The following is a 15,999-nucleotide window of genomic DNA, read 5'->3' as shown; positions in this document are numbered from 1 at the left end:
TTGAGAAACCTGAGAGACAAAATTGACTTTAAAAAATCGTAAAACGGCGATAACTTCCGACCGGAAGTGAATTTCTAAAAAATGTCACTGGGGTACAAACTTCAGATGGCGAGGCATCATCAGTGAAAATTTGAAGGAAATCGAATCATTTAAATGATGTGATGAACCCCTGGCTGGTGGGAACATTTGTTGAGCTCAACTGGCATGACATGTGCTGCCATTTGTAAATAACAAACATCTACACAACAGTGATGACATCTCAATAAGTTCTATAAGCGTTTTTACGACTTAAATTTGGGGGACACAATAAATTTTTAAATCGGATAAAAACGAAATTTTAACAAAATACGGATAAGAACGGAAATTTAGAAAACACTCGAAAAAATTTTTTGGGTGGTGGGTTTAAGTTAGGGTCGGTCGGGAAAGCAGATCAAACCTATTTTTTTTTTAGTCCTAATGATTAATAGGTATCTGTATGAATTTAAAGTTATCATGTTGTAGTTTTATCCCCAGTATTTTTAAAGCAGTAGTTTATCTATAGAGAGTTGCATGGCATGATTTCTCATTTAATTATGGGGTGATATTTGTGAGATATTGAATTATTTTGAATTTTTTGTCTCAAAGATTTATCAAATATATGCCAAAATTTGACAGGGGTGTCTGATTTTTGATTGTATACAGGTAAATATTCTTGTTTTTTTAGTGGATGTATTTGGGCATGTTTAAACTCCCAATATTTCAGGATTGTTTAGTTGTATTTTTCTGGGTGTTCATCGATCAGAATATGAAGATGTTGTTGAAATTGCTGGTAGTGATACGTAATTTGTTTTAGTTTTTAAATATAACGAAAGTTTTAAAGCTATATTGCTGAATTCTTGAAAAAAAATAGGGTTTGTCCATTTAATGAATGGATTTTTATTTTGTATGAATTTGAAATGATACTTAAATTGATTTTTATTGTTTATTTATGTATATAATAAAGGAATGTTGAAATGGTTTATATTAAAAGTTTTTCATAATCAAATCAATACTCAACTAGTGATTTAAAAATAAGGAATTTTGTTAATATTTTTACTTACTCATCAAAACAGGCAGCTTCTACTTCTCCACTTATTTCTTGATTAGCATCATTGATCTACAATTCAAAAATGAAGTAATAAAAAACAAACAGACATATATATATATATATATATTTATTTATATATATACTATATGTTTGAATTGAATCAGGTGATTTTATTGAAATCAATTATCTATAGTCTTTTTAGATTATAGTGGAGTATGAGTGGTTGGAAAAGTTGTTTATTTTTTGGTTTTAAGTTTTTTCCACTGAAGCATTTAACGTTTATTCAGATATGTCACAAGAAGATGTGTAGGGCTTTTTTTAAATCAATTTAATGTCTTATAACGAACCTCAATATTTTTATTTTTAATTTAATTTTCTTAATTAAATTTGAGTGACAAATAACAGGTTTTAATTTTCATATTTCAGAAGCAATTATAGAGAGTCTGGTTGCTATAAACCAGTTTCTATTTTTGTTTTATTGTGCGTTGAAGTGCCTATAAAATATTTTTTTATGTTGAATTTTTGCTAGTCATTCTTATCCAAACGTTTTTTGTTTTAAAAGCTTTAAATGAAGAATTGGTATGCAGCGGGATATATTTGGAATGATGAATGGTTGGTAATCTTGTGAAAATATCGCGTATGCTAATAAAAGATGGTTTTCAGAATGCAGTGGTTGTCAGATTTCATGTTTTAATACACATTTTTGTTCTTAAAATTGGCAGCAATAGATATTTATAATGATGATTGGATATAAATTTTTTGAATGAATATTTTTGATGAATATTAATAATGTTTGAAAATGAAATTGATTATTAAAATTGGATATAAGTTTTTACAGGAATTGGGTTTATTAGTTGTATATTAAGCTTAACTGATGACACGTGGATGTAAACATGTTTGGCAGCCTATGAACATTAGCACATATGTTGTGGGTTATGTTGGGTATAATGTTACATATGAGATCAACACATTTACTGTGGATTTGCATTATTGTAGTTTTTTGTTCCTTATATAATTTAAGAATGAAATTGCAATTGAAACTAATATGCAATTTTGATTATGTATACGTAAGCAAGGGGGAGTGGGATAGGGAGTGTCAACAATTGAAAGTGGTGATGATATTTTTTGGTCTGAATTTAATATGTTAAAATCCACTTTTGATGGAAGTAATATTAATTTTGAAAATGATAATTATCATTAGAAGATATTGCAGTATTAGTATGCAAGGTTTAGGAAATATTATTGGAAATCATAAATGTGAGATATGGTGGCATCAGGTTAATGGAGTTAATGGGCATTTTAGATATTTGATTGGTGAAACTAATAATAATTTCAGAATATAATTTCTTGGGAGGTGTTTTTTTTGGTGGAATTTGTGGAGTTAATTTATTTTAATAGTAAAAATTGAGTATTAGATTTTTGATTCATAATAGTTTGTATTGGTTTTCTATCTTTTAGTTAAATTTCATATTTGTAGTTTGATTAAAAAAATTTTTTTTTTTTTAATTTGAATCTTATGGTATTTGTAATCTTTTGATATATAGGCAGATGGGCTTGGCAAAGCAACATATAAATTTTTTTTTAAAATGGAGTATGATATTAAATTGAGTAATTTTACCTCGATTGTGGTAGATGGTGTGCTGTTCAAGGAATATCTTCCGTTATAAATATCCACACGTAATCCTTTTAGGGATACAGTTGTTCCTTGGTCTTTTATGAGATCAATTTTGTTACCCCAGAGTTTGATTTCGATTTGTCCGGAGTTGTCTTCAAGTGTAACAATTTTTCTTTTTGAAGATGCAGTTTCAATTACTGCAGATGTCTGTCGAAAATGAGAAGTTATAGCATTTAGAAATGAAAGGCAGATGAATAATAATATATGATTAAAACATTAAAATTGATTTGGAACTTTTGTTTTATTTTATATAATGAAATATATGGAATATTGTTTAATTTTTTATGTTGAAAGATAATGTGATATTGGAGGTAAATATGGAATAGAATCAATTCATTTTTTTTTAATTTGTTTTGAATTTTAGTTTTTTTATTTGGATATTATAATTTAAATAGTGTAATATTTATACAGGTCTAGTCATTATTATATAAGTATAGTTTTTTTGCAGGACTATTAAATCTTATATATTTTTCAGGATTGTTTAATTATTGTTTGAGTTGTAGGTATGGAAATCATATATTCAAATAAAGAGGAATGGGGGGGGGGGGTAGATTAGCTACCCTAATTATTTTTGGATTTAATTATATTAAATGGTGCATTAATTTAAAATAATATTTTTGTTTACATTATGGTGCAGTTATTTTTTTTATTGGGAAGTAGTATTTTAATTAAATTTACGTTTTTTAGTTTTAATAAAGACATTTCCATTTTTTTTTTATCATGAGTATAAATTTATTGTTCATAAATATGGAGGTTTTAATATGTAATATCTTATTAAAATGTTAAATTTGAATGGGTAAATTGAATCCTGTATTTTAATAGTAATTTAACAATTTTTGATTTTGTTATTGTCAATTTTACATATTTTATACGAGTTGTTTTGGTTTCATATTAGTCATATTTTAGTGTTTCATACAGTTTTGAATAATCAAGATTTTTTAATTAGGATTTAAACAATTTCAAGCAATAGCATAATATACAGAATGTGTATTTGACATTGTTTTTTTTTAGAAGTAGGGAGGGAAATATGAGTAATTTTTAAATTCATTGTAGGAAAAATGCAATCATCTTAATGATATTATGGTATATATATCATAAGCATGATATTTTGAATGATATATGGTTGGTTTGTAAAACATTTTTTTTGATATATTGTTTGATAGTTGATCTCTAGTTTCATATTTGCAAGGTTGTTGGTTATTAGCTTTAGAGTGTGTTTTATTTAAATTTTATCTATTTATGTTGAGATATAAGTTTCAGAAGGAAAACTTAAAATCATATATATAAAGATTATGAGTTTTTGAGTTTTAATAAGGTTTTAAGATCAATTAGATTGTATTTGAATTTCATTTGAAAGCAGAATTTTTTATTTATAATTGTAAACGATAATTATAATTAAAGATATTAAGGTAGCTCTATACTCGTAAAATTCTCTGAGGAAAGTTGAAAAACCGCACTGATTTTGACTTAATAGACTTAAATGTCATCAATTGTTAGGAAAAATATACATGTCATCACACTTTTTGAGATGCTAGGTAAACATAAACTAAAGCATTTTTTAGCATTAGAAAAATGTATTTTTTTCTGTTAAAATTAAAATCTTGTTGGCAGAAATTTGTTTTTCTTGTTTAATTTTAATGTCAACTTTATCAGAAAACTAAAATTACAAAAATATTTTAAAATTAATCGTTGGAATATGAAAAACTATAGCATTTAGAGATACAACTGAGAGAAAATTCAGAAAAAGAGTTATTTCCCCTTTGCATAGATAAAATATATAAAAAATTGGAAATATAGTATAGAATTAAGTGCGAAAATATCTTTAAGCTACCAATATTTCTAATTACATCCATGTGATTATATTCACATAAAATATATAAAACTATGTTGCACAATTTTTAAAGAATTCAAAGTTTTACAAAAAAGTGTGACGTCACAGAGCATTGGATCTACTTTAAGTAGAAATTTTTGTGTATTTAGCAGAATAACATCTAAGGGTGAGAATTTTTGTTTTGATACATAATTACATGTAGTGAGATTTTAGTTGAGGTTTTTATATTATAAACAAAATTTTGAAAGCATATGGATTTGAAATTGTTTATCTAAGAAGCAGGAATTTAATTTATGATGATTTAATTGGATGATATGCATGGATCAAATTTGAAAGGAATTATTGATCAAAACAAAGATATATTTTTTGAATTTTAGTTTAAATTTATTTGAAAGAAGTCATATTTTTTTTTATAATAGGGTTGTAGGGAATTGAAAGTTAGTTGTGTTTACAGGAATATTGTTTTGGGTTGGTGAGTAAAAGATTTTTAGCTGGGTCCTTTGAAAACGGATTCCTGGCTGTTGGCAGGCAAATTGCCAATTTTACTATAAATAGCACAACTTTAATAGTATCAAAAAATCGAAAAGGTGAAATTAAATGATTTGATTATTGAATAGTTACACAAAGAGTTTTGTCTTGTCAAAAGTGTTGGTTTGTTTTATTGGGTTTTTTTTTTTTGTTTATTTCAATAGAATTTTCTATTTTTTTTAGATTTATTATTATTTACGTGTTTTTAAAACGATACTATGCATTTTGGATAGATATAATATTTGCATGAATTTCTATGAGCAAGTTTTCTGTACATTGAGGAAATGGGGATTGAATTTATAAAGCTTGTTGCAAAATTCAAGGCAACAAGTGTTGATTTTTTTTTAATAGACAGACATATTGTTGTTTATAGGTGCTTGCAAATCTTGGTCGTTCTCATATTTGTTGACATGAAAAGCATTAGGGACAGAGAGAGAGAGAGAGAGAGGGAGAGAGAGAGAGAGAGAGAGAGATTTTGACTTTAGTACACAAAATGCATGAAGACTCACCAAAAGTGGTCCAAGTTTCAGTACCTTTGTAGTTTGATTCGAAGTGGTAAGCAGACGGATTTTAAACAGAATTAAAATTGTTAGTTCTTTTTATTTATTTTTTAATGGGAGTTGAAAGTTTTTGGAGATTAATTACCTTCTCAATTTTTCCTCGGACGGAAACTCTGTCATTACGTTGTTTAGTTTTGATGACTGCCACTTCCTCAATGGATGGACATTGAAATTTTCGTATGTGGTCCATATTTAAATTGTGGGTAGTGTCCATGATCTGTTCGTGGAAGAATGGATATAAAATTGGATTGTCAATGTTTTATTTTATCTTTATATTTTTTTTTCTTGTGAATTTTAAATTATGGAAATAGATTATTGTAGTTCAATTTTTTGGATGTTTCCATTTTTTTTTTTTTATTGAAGAATTTGAAATTTTGAATTTGATTGTGAATTTGATGATGTATGCCATGTGTTATTAATCTTTTAATTGTCAGGCCTTCATTTTAAGACAGATATATGGTTGAATGTTGATTTATAATTTCATTTTTTATCATAAATTGATGCTGTTTTTTAAGGATAAGCAAGTATTTCAAATCTAGAAATAAAGATTTTTTTTTCAGCAATAAAATTTTAACATTTTAATGAATAAATCTGGTTTTCAATTAAGATTAATTAATTTGATATCGTGATTTGTTTTTAGGAAATGTTTAAAATATAGATTCCTATATATAATTTGTTGAAGTTGTTGATATATATTAGAATATTTTATGTTCACAATATAGTATCTGATTTAGATCAATTAGTTTTTTTTTTTTTAGATCTGTTTTCAAGATATATGATGGAGTTGTATGGGAAGTTTTATTTATGCAATATTCAATTACTCAGTATGATAATTCAAAATATTAACCTGTATTATTTTTTAAAAATATTTTATAGCAGGGAATTGGTGGGGAATTTATATTTTAGGAATAATCAGTTTTTTAAATCAGTTTTAATATGAATATTTTTATAGGTTATTGGTTGGTTATGTGATTAAAATTTGTGAACAATGATGGATTTGTGAAAATTTTGATGTATTCTATCCAAGTTCATTTATGGTGTATATAACGTTGCTGTTTAATATTTATGAAATGATAAAAATTGCAATTCATTTAGGATTATTAATATGATCAAGATTTTATATTTGCAATATATTAATAGGCAAGCGGTATGGTTAAATTATGACATTGTATTGTATTTGGTAGTTTGTACAGTATTGAATTTTTTATTAATTTGTAACGTTCATAGTGGGAATCATAGTTGCAATTGATGATATTTGGAAATTATCTATTTGTTTCTGTTTATTTGTTTGGTGAATTGTTATTTATATAATTACCTTTGTGGCATCATTTATCGATATGGTACCATCTTGTCTTTGGGTGTAGCCTTTTATGAAGATTGCTTTCTTTTCACATTGGGAGAGTTTTTGGATATGTTTTTCAGTACAGAACATTTCATGTAGCTGGTTGTATTGGGTGGTGGTGCAAAGGACAGTACATGCTCCATATTTTGTTCCGTTAGCACTTGTTCTTTGATCAGGTGTCTCCATCAGAACAACTTTTTGTTGTGGTGCAATCATCTGTGATTTCAAATGAAAGATAGAAAATTTTAGTTATATATATAAACACACACTCATTTATATAAAATTGGATTTTTAAGAAATGAAAGACAACACAGAATAAATCATTATTGTTTTCTTTAAATCTTATATTTTTACAATAACAAAATGATGCTTGAGATGTTTAGAATATAATGTATTAGTTATAGTTGTACAGGGATATTGGTACTAATTCAATGACAAGGGTGTTCATATTGGTTTTATTCTGCGTCCAGGGTCTGTTGGATTGGGAAAATTGATGTGTAATCTGTTCAAATTTTGGAAAATTACAGAAAAGGACTAGTTTGTTTTGTGAACAGGTTCGGTAAAATTTTATAGGTTATTTCTTCTTTTGCACAGAAATTAGTGAGATGTTTGTAAGATATAATTTATTTTATGATATTACAATGATATATTAAGATTTTAAAATAATTCTTAAATAATAGTTGTTTCTGAAGTAAAATTGAAGCAAACAAATACTTGCATTCAAAAGTTGAAAGGAAATACTTTTTTTCCAAAGGTTTTTTTCCAAATATCTTAAAATTTTCGTAGTTATACAGTTTTATTAAATTAATGCATTTTTACCTTTTATATGAAATGTTTCTTTTTTATGGAAGTTAATAGGCAAACATTCAAAAAAATAATTTTTTGGAAAATGGCAGTGATATTGGCAGTTTTGGTTACTAGTGATACTATTTGACCCAATTACATCCATTATACATTGAGTTTATTTTGATGGTTACAGTAGGGATAAGATTTTATGGTAGTTTTAGTATTTAATGGTCAGATTTATTAACTTATTATAAATTACGAGTTTTTAAATTATAGCTATAAAAGGTATTAAATTTGGTTTAAATCAATGCACAGTAAGTGGGAATTCTGGCAAAGTATGGTAAGCGAATTTGTTAATGTAGTTGTCCCCCCTATTTGTTTCATAATTTATGGTCAGTAATAATTAAAAGTGAAGAAAAATAGCTGTTGAAGTTGCATTTTAAATACCAGCAGAACATGTTTTGATATTGTAATAAAATTATTGTCTGTTGATTGGGAAAAATGGATCTTAATTTTGGGAAATATTGGCAATTTTTTTTTATTGGAAATGGGTCCGGTAAACGGAACCAAAACTTTGGAAGGAAAACCTCTTGAATGAAATATATATTCAATAAACAAAAAATTTTAATTATTGCAGTCTGTTGAGGCAAGGTTATAGATTTTGAATAAAATGTGTTTCTTTTACTTTTTTGTTGTTGTTGCATTTTCATTAAAAGGTTTATAAAGAACAAAGATTTTAAATATATGTATATAATTGGATTGTCATATTTCATTTGAAATAACCTGGGAGTGCGATGCCCAGGTCCTGGTAAATTTGCAGGTGGGCATTTAAAAATTGCCAAAGTACATGGTTGGAGGGCATGTGTAAATTTTCTGTCAACGTACAATATGTTTTCTTGTTATTTTTTTCATTGTTCCCAAGTTATTCGTGTAACTTGCTTTGTGCAGTCTAAATTGTTGGTAGACTTGTCAAATAAGTGTGAATCGTAATCATTGAAGTGTTTAGATAAACCTATTGTATATATGAGGCAAATGGAGAGACAAATTTAGGGGAAAGTGAAACAGAAAGTGGAGAAAGTGATATGGAGATATTCGAGCTTGAAATTGAGAGGGAGCTGGAATCATTGTCTCTTATACAATAAAATTGATTTTAACCTTTGTTTATTTTGGTTGTACCATATATGTCAAACAAAGTACAAAAATAATTGTTTAAGCTGTCTGCTAAAAGACTTAAAAGAAAAGGGATCTTTTTTTTGAAACCAAAGTCAAATTCAAATTTAGATGAAATCTATATTTAAAAACATTGGGATCTATTTTGAATGGTGTCATTCCTCTTAACGATATAATACCAGTATCTATTTTATACATCAAATCTGTTTTGTTGAGAAATTCAAATGATTGTCATTGATTAAACATTCTGCATGACAGGTACAGCTGCCAAAGTTGATGATATCGTATGTTGAAAGTGTGTGTGGGGGTTAGAAGAACAGATTATCCAAACAAAAATCAAGACGAAAAGCAATTAATAAACTAGAACAATGATTTCACACATTTTCAAAATCCCAGTGTGTGAAGATAGCAGGGAGGGTGTGTCTTGTATATATATATTATATATATGTATCTTTGAATTTAATCAGAATTATATAAAAGCATACTTTTTCAATGGTCTATATTTTTTGGGTTGTTTTTAGGAGAAAAAAAAATAGGGTCTGTATTTTAAGAATTTATATTTCTATATTTGATTTTTGAAGAAGAATGTTGATTATGAACTCTTGTCTCTCTAATATTTATATCATCTTTTTTTCTTGGGGGAGGGGGGGGCATTTTATCAGAGAAACCACAATTTGATCATATATCTGTTAGTATTCAAAAGGAGTAATTGTCACCCCCAAAAAAGAATTGCAATGTCTTTCAGTCGCAATGTTTGTTGAATAAGCAAAAGTATTTACATCACGTTATACACTGTTATACATTGTATTCAAATGCATTCTTTGCATTCTTTTTAATTTTTTTAGATATTTTTTGATGTTTCCTGTTTGGTAATTTAAATATCAAATTATTTTGCTGTAAGAGAAGTTCTTATTAATTGATGTCGTATATGTAAACTGCTGCATTGGTTTGTCATTTTCGAATAACCGGAAGTACTATTAGTACTTTTAGTTGATATTCCAAAATATTTATGAAATAAAAATACTTAAGGGTTTTTCTTCTATTTAAAGCATTATTGAAGTGCTTGCACATGACACAATATATTCTATTAATCTGTTAACAGACTATAATGTTATATTAAAAACACAGTAATACCGGTGATTATTTGAAGACCATGCTAATTATTTTTTAAATAACACCATATCTAGTTCAGATAATTAATTGCCCAACCAATTAAGTCATTTTGAATTATAATTTACCAATAGTTTGGACAACACCGTGAACAGTTAATGATAAGACAAGTGATAGTTTTGAGATTAAGGTTAGTATTTATATCGGCAATTTAATCTTAAATGACTAATGTCTCTAGTGAAGAATACTAAATTGGCAGGTATAAAAAAAATCGTATTATTTTTCATATAGCTTACGTAAGTATACAAACAATCGTTTGCAAGTTGTTTAAAGAATAATTTATGAATTTTTGTAAAATTAATGTACCACTATGTACAAGATCCACAATAAGTGTTTCTGCATACATAACTATATATGTGTTGTTTTTGTGTGTATTTTTCATTAATTTGTATGTCATTCTCCAATGACGTAAGAATTAATTCATAATAATATGGGAATGGAAATTATCAAACAATATCACACATTACTTTTATTCAAGAGTAGTTTAAAAATGGTAGATGAATGGATGCAGTGGCAACAATGTAAAGTTTTAAGCAGAAAAGTTATGTAATTAAATTTTCCCCACCTTTAGATGTGTGGTATTTACATGTAATTACCTGTTATCACACCCCTAATTTTTCATAAAAATACAGGTAAATGTTCACTGAAAGACATGTTATAATTGTTATCACAACATTATTAATATTTCTTGTTCTGAACCTATATAAAAACGCCATGACTTCAATGACCTCATAAAGAAAGACGACGAAAACGAAAAAAATCAAAACATAATAGCAGCGCATACATAAATGCAGCAATCATCGTTTCAATAATTTTTATAACTTATTTCAATTCTTATATTGGCTATAATTAATTTCAGAGCAATAATAACACGAAAATAATATCTTAATGCAGCGAGATGTTTCGCTCCGAGGGAGGTGCAAAACATCGAGGTGCAAATCATCTCAGCGCGAAACAGAATAGGTGCGAATCATCCCGGATTATGCATACCTGTTATGAGGGTAAGATAACTGTTTCAGTAACGATAACTCTATCATGAGAAGACCGAATAGTTCAAATTCTACTAACCATCCATTATTACGAAAGCTTCTTTTTCTTTACCTGTACTAGGATTTAAATCCAGAAATATGAAGTTGTTGATTTGATCTGATTTTTTCCAAAGCTGCCTTCTGAATTTCATCAATCAGTCGCTTAGTTTGCGTATATCGAGAAGTTCTACCCTTTCTAAGATCTGCAACGCCATTTTGACCCCCTCGTCTATTCAGGTTTCAACATTTGTTACATGAATCGGATATGCCTACCGGTTTGCGTTTAGCATTGGGTTCGAAAATGATATATCTCACTATACATTTCCTCTTAAAGTTTAATTCCAACGCATTGAAAATGCTATCAACCAAAATTCACGCAAACTTCGAGGCTCGATTGTATCAGCTGACGTCACGAAATTTCATCTCCGCACTGAATGCTCTAATACATAATCCAATCGTAACTACTCGGCCATTTCCGTCATCAGTTGATTATGACATTGATTTAATTTATTTGATGATAAAATAATTTGTAATAATATAAATGGTTTGGAAAGGCAAATTCAATTTTGTTTGATATTTTACAAAAGTGTGCAATCTATGATAAATTTTTTAGTTTTGAACGTATATTGTCATAATGTAACTTATACCCCCCCCCCCCTCCTTTGCAATGTTATCTAAGTTTTGCATAAAAATTTGACCATTTAATATGAGATTACATTTTTTTGAATCTTTTTACAATTTGGTATATTAGTGCAAAAATTGAGGAAATTGTATTGGAAATTTTTTTTTAACTTACTAGGAAATTGAAATGGAGTGCACACACACTCACATTCACACATACATTCATATTCACATATGAACACACACGCGCACGGTAGAGATGGTATATATTTTTTGCAACAAGTTGCGGGAGGGGTTAACAAAATGAATGCATACAGTTCAGTTAATTTACATGTTTATTTAAAGAAACATGATTTTTAATGAAAGATTTCATACACACTCATTGTTTATAGAGTAAGATATGACAATGTATGCGACATCTTTAATTTTTCAACATTTGATAATTATATATGTTTTTATAAAAATTATTTAACAACATTTATGGGTTTTGAAATATTGTTTTTTATGGTTCTAAATATGTATTTTGTTATTGAAAAAAATGTTGGAATTAACTTTGACAGTCAATACTTTGCATAGATTCCTATTGTTATTTCAGCAAAACTGTGAGATACGTTAAAGTAGTGTTTATTGGTTTTTAATGATCAATTTTTAAAGAATTAGGTTTAGGGATTTTTTTAAGCCATTATTGAGCAATTTAAAGTTGTATATTGATGTTTTCAAGTTGGTTTTCATAGTTTATATTAAGGATCTTTTTTAGTTGTAGGTAAGCATCAAAATATTCAATTTAACTCCTCCATATGGATGATTCATTCATGCAATTGGGTCATTATCTTAGCTGTTGCATGAATGGTAAGGCAGGATTGTGCCAAAATTTTTGTTTAATAATTTTGCATGTTGGTTAGTGGGCAAGTTCCAGGGGTGATGTGAAAACCTCAGAGCAGATGGTGTATTAATTTTACAGGATGTAGTAGTAAGGGTGGGGTTGGGGACTGTTTCTGTGTTCGTTATTTTTATGCAGTTGGCACTTTTCTAATTTTTATGTGATAAATGGAAATATCTTGGATTTTTTACCCCTATTTATTTTTTTCACTTTAGTAGGAGCTTTAAATAAAGGAATTTTTAAAATGAAATTCTAATTGAATAGAAGTTTAAATCAGTGAAGGTGTTTTTTCTAGAATTTGAGAAATTTCAAGGTGTCATTTTGTAATATGATATTTGTACATTTTAAGGAAGTTGAATTATCATAATATTCTATATTTTTTGGGTGATAATTATATGCGGAGGAATAGTGGAGTTGTTTATTTTAGTCTAAATTTTTGAGAAATATTAGGATTATGTCTATTCATATGGCATGTTTATTTTATCGTTTTAAAATGGGGTATCAAACTGCAAGAATCAATATCAGTGTATGAATAATTTTATTTCTTTGATATTGCTGCCAATTTGAACCTTTTCATCAAGACCTTGGACTTTCGATAGGATGTAACTATCTTTTTCTTGAGTCAATAGGGTTAAATAAATGGTGATTTCAAGTGAAATATTCATTGTTTGTGTAGTGCTAGCCAGATAAACTTTGTTGATTTCAAAAAGCCATAGCTTAGTGCCCAGAAAAGCAATAGTCAGGCCAATGTCACATTGTTGTTTGAAATTATTACCCAAAGTCCAAGCTCCTTTTGAAATGGTTCCATTATTAATGATTAACAAAATGGTTTATTCTAACATATTGTTTTTGTCAAATACTGTTAAGATCTATAAAGTCTGTTGCATTGTATTCAATAAAATATTGCGTTTTACAAGTTGTATGAGAGTAAACTAACCTTAATTTGATAGAAATATTTAATCTGATTTATTAAGATAATATCCACTCTGACCAATGTTTGCTATTTCGTATCTAGCTTCGTGTTGATTTGGTGCATAGTCAATATTTGTTTATTTAACAAATTTTTGTGTCAGAATGATGCAACTGTCTTGTGTCAAACTTAAAAAAACCATTTCAATTGCAGAATGCATAGGAATTACTATTTTTTAATGAAATTGTTAACTTTGTATCTAGTAATGCAATTACATGCTTTTGTTTTATATAGTGGTTATTAGATAAAGATCAATCATTTGTATGTCTTGATAATAACAACATTTGATATATATATTTTATGGTTAAAATTTTTAATTAATATCAGACATGACTTAACTTCCACTTTATTTCACTATTTCCCCATCTCTACAAAATGGATTTCCACTTAGTAATTTTATAGTTATATTTTATGTATATGTTTCTTTTTTTATTTTTATATACACAGGGGCCAAGCTCATTTTAATTTTAATTTCAATGTAACCATAAATAAAGAAAGGGGTCGAACTCTGACCCGGATTAAAACTACTAGGTTGCTTCAATAGTCCAATTAATCAATCAATGTTTAAAACACTTGCAATATGCATGTATTTTTTCTGAAAAGTAATGTCTGAGATACACTCATATGCTGAATTTCAAGTTGATGGGTCTTAAAATAGCAGAGATATACGTCATTATTCTCTAGAAGTCGCTAGTTTATTTTTACTCGGACATTTACAGGTCATGGGCATAGATGGGATTTTGTCTCTGACAACAGCAGTATTGCAACAAGTTGAGAAACATTTGCACTAATCTTTAGAAATCTCACATAAATTTAGATCAACAAGAAGAATTAAAATTCATTTTTGATATGATATGATATATGTATTTAATTCATGCATTTTTTATTAGGTATTTTTGTTTAGAAATTAAGGCAAGTTTTTTGAATAGGTATTTTTTGTTTATTTCATAATTATGAGTCTGGTGGTGGTATTTTTAAATGGTGTAATTATTTATTTTTTTTTTGATATGTAATGAATGTTTAAAAATTTATAGAATATTTTTCTGTTGTTGTGTTATTATTGGTATTGAATTTGAATAGTTTCAGTTTGGATGATTTTCCATTTTGTTGTGATTAATATTGATAATGCATTTTTTGTGAAAATTAAAACAGGGATTATTTCTTGTGTAAGGTTTAAAATTACAGTTGATTTAGTCCATTTATTCATTAATATTGGTTTTGGGACAACAATCAAATTAGCATGCATAATTCAACAGACAATCAAGTGATTTAAGGGAATGAAATTGAAAGTCTAAAATAAGTTAAAATGAATTTCATGAGATTTGATTACCTAACAAAACGATACCCCAAATATTTTTTTGTTTGAAGCATTAGTTTTGTTTGTTTACTTGTGTCAATGTGTTGGATTGTGTGTGAATGGATAGTTTGAATCAAATTGTGAATATTAGCATTAATGTGCCCATGCAAGCATTTTATGATATCTAATTCATCATTAAAAGTGATTTGAATAACAGATTAAAAATATTTCAAAAAGAATTTTGTCTGAACAAAATAAATATGGATACAAATTTTGAAATGTACAATACATATAATATCTAGATGCATGGAAAGATCAGTTCTATATCAATAATTTGGTTGTAAATTTAAATTTATATTTTTTAGGTTTTTAGGGATACTTCTTTCCTGTTGACCTAATTTCATTTTTGTTGATTCAAAAGGTTTGATTGTGTTATTGTAATTCTGTAGATTGAATTTTTTAAAGCAGATGAAAAAGCGAGTTTAAAGCAAAATAATTTTGTAATATTTGCATCAATTTTGTTATAATTAGCATTACATTTTTGTATATATTTTGTATGAAGCAAGTTTTAGATTTATGTTCCAATTGAAATATTTCTTATTGATTTTTTAGAATTTTGTAATGGATTGAAGTTTTTTTTTATAGTTTGTTTAAGTTTTGTTTAAGATGAATTATTCTAAAGTTGGGTTTATAGAATGTTATAATCTTTCCATTATGGTGGGTTAAGTTCTTCTTATGGAGAAGTTAAAGATGGAAAATTTTTATTTGGTTTAATTACGGAATGATATGTACATGACCAGATTAATTTTTGGTGTTTTGAGGTATATTTTATGGAATAACAAATCAATTTTTGAATTAAATGTGGTGTTAATTACAGTTAAGATATGATTTATTCCAATATAGTTCGATGGGTAAATGATAAATTTGAAATTTCCTATCAATTATCATTCCATAATATTGAATGTATGTTGGTTATTTTTTATATTTATATAACTTTAGGTTAGCGTATGATTAATTACTAGTATTTAAAATTAAGTAAGCAAACTCAGGTGGTGCTTTTATTTGGCGTCATTTG

At 27.3% G+C, this 15,999-nt stretch overlaps 1 protein-coding gene across 1 annotated transcript in view; it reads right to left on the bottom strand.

Annotated features, from left to right (window-relative positions):
- Nucleotides 1–1,075: 1,075 nt before the first annotated feature.
- Nucleotides 1,076–15,999, bottom strand: part of LOC136275870 (uncharacterized) — a 47,902-nt gene continuing 32,978 nt past the window's right edge. The window contains exons 3-6 of the mRNA XM_066085997.1: nucleotides 6,976–7,218; nucleotides 5,746–5,877; nucleotides 2,685–2,888; nucleotides 1,076–1,135 (exon numbers count right to left, since the gene is read on the bottom strand). Coding sequence (XP_065942069.1) covers nucleotides 1,076–1,135; nucleotides 2,685–2,888; nucleotides 5,746–5,877; nucleotides 6,976–7,218 — 639 coding nt within the window. The remainder of the gene's footprint in view (nucleotides 1,136–2,684; nucleotides 2,889–5,745; nucleotides 5,878–6,975; nucleotides 7,219–15,999) is intronic.

The sequence above is a fragment of the Magallana gigas genome, chromosome 1, assembly GCF_963853765.1.
Source record: "Magallana gigas chromosome 1, xbMagGiga1.1, whole genome shotgun sequence".
Classification (NCBI taxonomy): domain Eukaryota; kingdom Metazoa; phylum Mollusca; class Bivalvia; order Ostreida; family Ostreidae; genus Magallana; species Magallana gigas.
Note: the sequence above shows the minus strand (reverse complement) of the source record. Positions and strands in the feature narration are given on the sequence as shown.